This window comes from Branchiostoma floridae, chromosome 14 (genome assembly GCF_000003815.2).
Source record: "Branchiostoma floridae strain S238N-H82 chromosome 14, Bfl_VNyyK, whole genome shotgun sequence".
In the NCBI taxonomy this organism is placed as follows: Eukaryota; Metazoa; Chordata; class Leptocardii; order Amphioxiformes; family Branchiostomatidae; genus Branchiostoma; species Branchiostoma floridae.
Window position 1 is genome coordinate 15995981 of NC_049992.1, and position 9187 is coordinate 16005167.

Sequence of the window (9187 nt, forward strand, 5' to 3'; positions counted from 1 at the left end):
AAATGTTGATAACCAGCTATTTTCTCACCTCTTCAAGAAAGTTAAGGAAGTAATACTTATATATCTTCCTCTTCGGCGGGCTGCAGCCAAATTGATCAATTTACTTATCGTTTCTGCAGTGCAAACGTTAGACTCGTCAGTTAAGTTAATCCTAAAGATATGACTTATTGCATGTAAAACCATTCTGTAGTACTAGTATGTCCCAAGATGCCTGCCTCTATCATTGTTCTTGCTTTCTTTTGCTGTAAATTGTATTACGCACAACTTCCGCAATTATACAATAAACGTAATGACTTAAGGTGACAAGTCGCTCTCCAAAGAAAGCAATTAGGGAGCAAATTCTAATTAAAACAAGACGACTGAGACGCGAAGTTATTAGACTGGAGCATTAGCATGCACTAATTGATTTTCCGTGCAGACATGTGGGTACGCAGGAGGCTTTCATCCGACCTTATGGGGCATTTGAAGTTACCAGAAACGAAAGGAAGTTTTTATTCGCTACTTCGTTCAGCTAAAAAATTCTACTCAGCCTTGCCATGCTTCGTTAAAAGTAAAACACGGTATGGTGAGGGTTTAATTCTCTTACTTGCGCTGTTTCGCGTCTTGGTCGATAAGCATGAGTCATAGGTTATGCCCCTACATTCTCATCCCGGGAGGAACCGCCACTTTGTTTGGGGGCGCCAAGCTTTCCAAAAGACAGGGATTGTCTCAAAACTTCCCGCCTGTCCTAAATGAAATCTGTCTTTCACAAAACGTGTTCTGTATAATATGGTAACACCACTCACGCAGGCGGATACAATGATGTGTTCTCATTACACGTACGTCTCTAAAGGTACAGACACGGTGGTCTACTTACAAATTCGATCCAGGCAATCCTTCAAGAACGTCAGGTGAAGAAATGAAGTGGTTCAGCAAATAATGGCGCAAGGGTAAAAATCGAATATCACCCGCCTGTTGATAAATGGTGCCCGTGACATGTAATAGAGCAATACGTGATGAAACCTTCTAAAGTCCGTATTTTATGATAGACTTGATATTTTATAAGCCAAGTGGCTGTTGTGCATCTTTCTTGTTTCACATGGGACCATTTTGCGAGCACACAATGTCTCTTTTAGACCGCCAATGGCGCACCACAGGTTGTCACCTTCGGTGGTTGATTGATTGCAGAGATGTAATAAGGTTTTTGTTCTGCATTATGGTCTCCCCTGTCAGTGATCGATATTTCACGAGTATTAATCTGGTATTATATTTTTAGCACAAGTAGCAATAGAAGGCAAGAGGCTTGCATAGCTGTATAACTCATGTAGCCGTACGCACATATGGTTTTCGTAGACGTTTTCCGTCCTGAAATAATTTCCAGAAACATGGGAAGAATTATCTTTCTATCTTAAGATAAAGGTATAGCCTACCTCATATTTAGAGTCTCAGATGTTTAGGATGACCAAAATATTTTTTCTGGTCAGCGTACGTAGAGTGCAAAGGTCTACTTACACCAGATCCCTCCTGTCACATTTTGATGAATTCATGTGATATAAAATGAAATTTTCAAATATGAAAGAATATCAATCCATTGTTTTAGGGCTAATTACTTGCCATAACTCTTTTTCCGTTTTAAGGTTCTTATCTACGACAACTTAATACACAGAAAGAGCAAAGGCTACATCAGAAATCGAATGAGCTATCTGTTAGCATCATTTCAACATGTTGCCTTTTGGAGTATTTTGTTTGAACAGTTGACGTGATGAAAGTAATAGATTTGTTTTTGCCCATTATTATTGCGTGTTTTACACTCAACAATATCAGCGACACTTAAGTGAGAATGACGTGAACGGATGAACATTTGCCATGATATGATTCGATGTATTATTGCAGGTCGATCATGCATTAACACACACGTGCTGAGCGTGACAGCATCCAATAAAGCATTGATCAGCACTGAATCATTTATTTTACACGGTGTTTGATTGTTAATCATATTTCATAACGCTTCCCTTCTACCTTATCTTATCTTCCTGGGCAAACAATCTGTAAAAGGTCCCTCGTGTCTTTAGTATTATTTTGTCTTGTGGTGATGTTTGAATACGGACAGACAATGACGACGGGAAAAGTGACTGGCTTTGTAAAGGTTGTACGAAGGAGAAGAAACAATGACAGAATTATAGGCCGATATCTTATACCTCTCACGTCGTCGATGCATACTACATGGAACCATCCCTCATATATACCGGTAGACAGTTATTTCCTCAGAGACCGTCGAGTATTGCGCGGATCTGACGGAATCAGCCGAGGATATGCATTGACACCTGGGGGCACCGTCAGTACGTTAAGGAATTTGAAACACCATGAAGAAATGTATTCATCTTGACTTAAGATACTGACTGAGACTTACCGAAGTTGTGCTGGGTTACGAAGACAGCCAGTCGGAGAAACAGCACCACGTAAGGCCGGGATGGAGTCATCGTGAGGGGTGAGGGAACGAGGAAGAAATAAGAAAGTCAAGCTTATATAGAGAGCACACGAGGGCTGGGTTTCCTCGCTCCAGAACCTCAGAGCACGAACTGTTTACTGTTCCTACTCGCTCTTCGAAATGGAAAGCCGATATCCTTTACATCATCGCCCGGAAGGCTGGCTGTAGGTCTTCTACAGGGAAGAATACGGCAGCTCCCAGAGGCGAAGTGTTACGATCTCCAAGTCGATGAGAGCGCGCATGAGAGGAACTTGGGTTGGCACGAAACCCGGTCGGCGAAGTCACACGTAGTCCTGGGAGCAAACCAGGTCAACTGCGAATACGACAGGGTCAAGATGGGAAGATCTTTGCCGGATGGAAACGTACGCTGATGCTGCAGCCGGCGGTCAGCCTAATGCCCTGACTCTGGCCAGATCTCACAATTAATAGTACGGCTGCTGGCACTGAGGAGGCCGCGATTGGTCAAAAAGAAACGGACAATCGGTCAGATCTGACCGGCAACATTTCACCGCTGGGAGAGACTTTCAATCCTTCGGTGTGAAATATCCTTCGCGGTGTAGACAGAGCCAGTCGTCGTGTGAGAAGTGATCATCAGTACTGATGGTTATCATCCCTCACGTGCCCCAAACTCAGTCACAGCCCACCAGATTCCACTTACGCGGGGCGGCTCCACAGGGCACCCTGTCAGGATTGGAGAGTAATGCTAGCTTCACGGGCAATTTCCACGACGGCGCAGTAGACAGGTTCACTGTGGGAAGTTGCAGGTGTCTCTTTGAACTGTAGCTCTGAAGCGCGTCCTAGTTCGTCTGCCGCTAAGAGTCAGCGTAACATGAAAGAATAGGGAGGCGCGCGAGAAATGTCCTCTGTCAAACGGAGAGGGGCTCTTGTTGGCGGCATGGAAATTCTATTTTTTTGCCTCGTGGAGTTTCTCTAGCACATGACTAGATATTTCCATAAGTCTACAGCATGCAGTAGAAGCTACCTGAACAGTAGGCTAAGATGGGTAACCAGTAATAGAGAAAAGCACAGGGCAATTTCGGGAGTACGTCTGGGTTTTCCAAACTATAGTGCTGAAGACAAAGCTGCCAGATTTCCTCAAAAAAGCTTCGAAAAATAATTACTTTCTGCCAAAGTATTCGGATCTCACTATTGGCAGTAGGGCCCTGCAGTAATTAACAATCAGCTAAAGCAGCACTTGAACGTTGTAAGTGCTGTATTAACATCAACGTTCAGGATAATCAGAAGCTGCTTTTACCAGACGTGAAGGTCTCTCCTTCTGCAAGGTTCCAAAGGGCGAGTAGACATCTGTGTAGGGCAGGTACGGTACGTGCCAACTCGACGGCGAATCGTGCTCTGTCTCCCGCCTTTGCACACGCCTCGGATCGAGGCCCGAGTCTTCGTCAGCCCTCCTGATCACGGCAAAATGTTCACCGAAATGCCCCGGTCGACCGGTCTCCCTGATTAACGAGCAGACGTCGACTTTTCCGGCTCCAATTAATTTCACCAACTTGACCTCTGCCGGTCGCCTTCCTCTAAAATATCTCCTTCATCCAGACCCACCAGCTTCTCTCTCCCGGGTAGTTGAGCCTGAGGCTCTGGAATCTCCTAAACCCGCGTTTTGTAGACAAACCTTCCGTGCGCGCCCATCTGAAACAGACGTTCAAACCCCATGCACAAAAGCCTTGGATACACACAGACGACGATCCTTGTGGTATCAGGCCCTCCAAAGCGGACACTCGGGGGGAATATAAGCCCTCCTTCCGTTCACTATCCTGCGTTTATGTCGACAAAGATCAAGGGATGACTGCTAAGTGGCACCTTTTCTCCCAGATATCAAAGACGGCGAAAACTTTGGAAAATATGCAAACCGTAGGGCTCTCCACCAACTGGGAGATTGATGATAATGATGTGCAAAACGCCCCATGATGAGGGCACTTATATCAGGTTCGTCTGTGCACGGAGAATGGCAATGGCAGTTGCAGCAGAGGCGACTGGGGATTGGCTGCGTAGCGAGGCCTGGGGCCAATCGGAGTACGACCCGCCGCAGGTAGATCGAACACGGAATCTGTTATTGACTGAACTAAGGACTGCTAGGCCACCGGTTGAACACGGAAAACGAAAAGCTAAGCAAAGCGGCGTATCCTTTGCGCCCAGTTGAAGGGAACGAAAAGATGTCCTCATTTCCCTCCGGCAATGGAGGCGCTCGCGGATTCCGTAATGGTCAATACTGCCTAAGAGCACTTGCAGCAAGGAGACGAATTGACTGACTGATGCTTTGAGATCAAAGTCATCTGGAAAATCCATCAGTCAGACGGAAGAGCCATTCGGGCTTACTTCCTGCCCTACACTCGGACAGGGAGATGAAGCGTACATGTATGTGTACTGTTGCCCTATTCTGTAAGTCCCGTCTGGTTGATAATATCTGGATGGCATGTGTGCGGAAGGGTTGCTATAGTTGAACATTCATTAACATGTTGTTCGAATCATGGTGTTGCAGCTGGCAGAATCAAGACAAACCTTAACCAAAAATTCAAAATCCTTACTTGTTCCAAACTTTCCAAACAATCTAATACCATATGTGATACTTTTGATCATCATTTATTCTTGACATAATTCATGGAAGAATTAGTGTATAGCTGAACAATCAATTTTTAGGTACGAGTACCAACGTACTTATTATTCATCTAGTTTGGATACCCAACTTTTGGAGCCCTACGAAGTTCAGTTAACACAAGTCCGACAGAAAAAATGTATCAACATATAAAAGGGCATACGCTGGCTGACCTTGCCCTCCAAAATACGTCATTTCTTAAATCACCCCAACCTTTAGCAAGACTACAGACGAATGAGCCTAAGTGCCCACTTTAGATTGGTATCTCCATGATGGCCCGACCCTATTTCATCATGTTCCTTTATGATGAGCTTTGGGCTAGAATCATATCGCACAAGTTGGAATATTAAAGGGGAAGAATCGTAGACAGGCATATCACAAAGGCACAAATTGCCCAAAGAAACGGTCCAGTGGCCCTTTTAATAACGCTCCTCACTCGTAAACAGTAGTGAGGATTGACGTATCTTACGTAAATCTGAAAAGAGCACCCTTGAGTCATGCTAGTAAGTTCGTACATAAAATGTTTTAAAAGTCTGTTTTTATGTTCAATGGCAAAGATACTATATCACTTATAGCAATAGGTCTATGCGTTGTTGGCCGTATCTATCAATGGATATAAAGAACGTTTTGTCACAGGCAACGATGGATATGTCTTGAGCCCACTTGTGACAGCTACAGGAGGATAAAGAAAGTACATGTGTATGCAATGCGTGGGTAGCATGCAAGTCAGAATACGGAGTAAAAGAAGGGACGAAAACAATTTGTTTTGAAGGACTTTGAATGATTTCTTTGACAAGTGGGCGTTTCGGATCTCGTTACCCCATGTGCATGGAGGGCAAAGTTGTCTCTGTCAACATCAGAAACATTAACCTAAAGCCTGTCCAGGGTCCGATTTCAGAGGAATAAGTCATTTGTCGTGGTACTTTGCCGCTAATGGACGTCCCAATGCGTCTATTGTTCCCACTGGGAGCGTAACTTGAGCTGTGTTCCAGAGCTTTTAGCCTTTCTTCACGTCCATCTTGTAGCGAGAAAATGTAAATGGAGGCTGTGCGCGATCACTACCTTTTGTCGCTGTTCAGAACGATGACGCTTCCCTATGACAAACTGCAGATTACTTTGTGAATCGGGACTGACGGCAGGGATTCACCAAAGCTCATCAAAGTCACGACAGGCAGATAAATTTTCAGACATTCCCCTTACATAATTTATTAAACGTATAATTAATTAATCACAGCGGGTGATGAATAGAGTGCAGTGAAGTTTGAACGTGTGGGCAGGGTTTGTTTGATTGTACTGTGGTGTAAAACTGATGTGGGGTCAGCAGAAAAACCTACGGACGTGTTAGCAATCACAATGATAGTGGCGCGACTATCAATTATAAATGAAAGCGCTGTGAAGAGCTCTCGTTCAAAATGAAAAGTCTATTCATGTTACCCCAGGCATAAAACTTGAAATGTTAAAGGGCTTTTAGCTAGGCCGTATTAGAACAAATTCCTGTATGCTTCCACGAACATATGAAATATACCATTTACAATCATGACGTACGACATTTATCCACCTCATTATATGCCTGGTATAAAGGTGACAGAATTGAAAAAAAAATGTCAGAGATGTCAAGATATTCTCCAAAATAAACGATAAGGATTCTTTCTTGTTAACACCCATGGCCAGACAGGTAAATGAGGTTTCATAATGATGAAAGCTCCTTGGGCAGATATAGGTACCCTTACAAATTGTGTGTAGATATACACAAACTTCCTGATTCATTGGAAAGAAAATCGAGGTTTCTTTACGCTTAGGTTTCATTTCCGAATCGGGGCCCGGCTGTGATGTTTGCTGAAAGGAAAAATAAAAGTGTTTGCCAAAACCATGCTCCTGGCTTATTCTTTTAGATTCTGTGTGTTTTATTGCAATTCTTATCATATTTTTCGCTTCCGAAAGCTACCCAGCCGGGCCTCGGGTTGGGAATTGGGACCTAGGCCTTACTAGATCTATAGAGAAGTACGTCGGCCCGGCAAGTCAGAATTTTCTTTAAGAATCCATATTGACAGCAAGTTTTTTTCCACTCGCACAGCCCATAGAATCCAATCATTAAATGCATCTGTCTTAATCTGCACCAGTGGCGCCACGATGACAAGGGTCACTAGTTTGCTGTCGGTCTATTCAACGCTTTACTCAATCAACTTCGTACTTTCAAAAGGCTGAAGCCTCTAGATGAGTTCAATCACATGTAAAAACAAACCTCTGCATTGAACCGCTCAAGCTTGAGGTGTCAAAAGCTCAGTCCCTATCTTTTATCAAAGGAACATGAGGACTAAGAATCAATGAAAATGAAAGGACATTTCAGGATTAAGTACATCCTTCTTTGCTACAGACTGGTCTTTGAATTCAGAAAAGTGTACGACGAAAAAGCCATTCGACAGACTAGTACTTAAACATCCAGCTTTCATAGAAGTGGTGATATCAGATCAAAGGGTACTCTCTGATTTATATCCACGAACATTACTTCTGACAGAGACCACAGAGGCGGAAAACCGTCTATAGAAACTCTAGATATCATTCTGCTGAGAGCGATACGACACTGAACCGAAGTCTTGTCTCAAGTGTTATCAAGTAATAGTTATAGATGTATCACAACACACTTCATACATCATTGACGTACCTTCGCAATATAGCCTATTTGACTAGTTGTAAAAGAGCTTGCTTGATCCCTCAAGCAAAAAAATTAGCTGAAAGGCAGGAAGTTATACTGAAAATCAACTGAAGCTTTTTAAGATAAGTTTTTAAGTCCGGTTTGTGCTACCAATTTTAGCTATTCTGCATGCCGTATTTGTTGCTTAGTCTTCCCTTATATGGTTCTTAGCTCAGATTTGAGAGAGCAACGAAGACCAACCTGACGTCTTTCTTCGGGTACGGTACGGGTACAGGGATCCTCTTCCTGCTGATGACAGGTAAACAGTACAGCACCCTGTGCAAACAACCATAAAAATCGTCCTTTGGAAGCCAAAGAGTATGTTTGAAAGTGTCCTTGTGGAGACAGCTTAAAGTTTGAGGACACCATTTTCTTCATATAATATAAACAGATGGTGATAACATAAATGTCAAGATTCAACCTACAAAGCAGTCAAGCTTCAACCTACCTCCTCTGGCAGCTGATGATGTCGAGGCAGCTGAAGATGCCGAGGCAGCTGATGATGCCGAGACAGCTGAAGATGCCGAGGCAGCTGATGATGCCGAGGCAGCTGATGATGACAAGGCAACTGATGATGCCGAGGCAGCTGATGATGCCGAGGCAGCTGATGATGCCGAGGCAGCTGATGATGCCGAGGCAGCTGATGATGACAAGGCAGCTGATGATGCCGAGGCAGCTGATGATGACAAGGCAACTGATGATGCCGAGGCAGCTGATGATGCCGAGGCAGCTGATGATCATGATGACGAGGCAGCTGATGATGCCGAGGCATGATGCGGCTGGTGATGTCCACGAGGGAATACAGGCCTCGTCTGGAGCGTGCTGTCTTCATGGCCTCTCGGCTGCTGAATCAGAAAGCTGCACCGATGGTGTTCCTACTTTCAAAAGTCTAAAGACCATATAGCAGTGGCGCATCTCGACGATAAGATTGATTCTGGATTAAAAAGTGCTGGTCATAACTAACCACTTCGTAGTGAATAAGATCATAGCTAAGGTTCTAAACGTTGAGACTTCAATCACAAAGAAAATTTGGCATAGACAATACATTACATATTGATCCACTGGTGATGTATTAGAGTCTATACCTCGCTATTACACAATATCTGTATACTACTTCTGAATCAGTGTTTTACTCAATGTTATTGTTTTATATTTACTTTTTTGAGAAGAGGGCATCTTACAAGCACTGTGCTTTTGTCTGGTCTTCAATAGTAGAAATGGTAAAATAAATAAATATCACTGCATTTTCTCCTAAGGCAATACCTTTTTGCTGACAGCACATTGTATATCCTGTATGGTACTCTACCGAGAGAAATAAGTCTTTCAACCTGAACATGTTTCCTTGTTAACAGATAGATTGTTGGTAGTACACAGGTTTTCAAATACGTTTCAGCATAGTTCCAACTCCTATGCATTT

The 9187-nt window shown here is 43.6% G+C and overlaps 1 protein-coding gene across 1 annotated transcript in view; it reads right to left on the reverse strand.

Moving 5' to 3' along the window:
* The window catches only part of LOC118430176 (protein turtle homolog B-like), a 35618-nt gene extending 32077 nt beyond the window's left edge, over positions 1–3541 (reverse strand). The window contains exon 1 of the mRNA XM_035840884.1: positions 2390–3541. Within this exon, the coding sequence (XP_035696777.1) occupies positions 2390–2459 (70 nt within the window). The 5' untranslated portion in view covers positions 2460–3541. The remainder of the gene's footprint in view (positions 1–2389) is intronic.
* Between the last annotated feature and the right edge of the window lie 5646 nt (positions 3542–9187).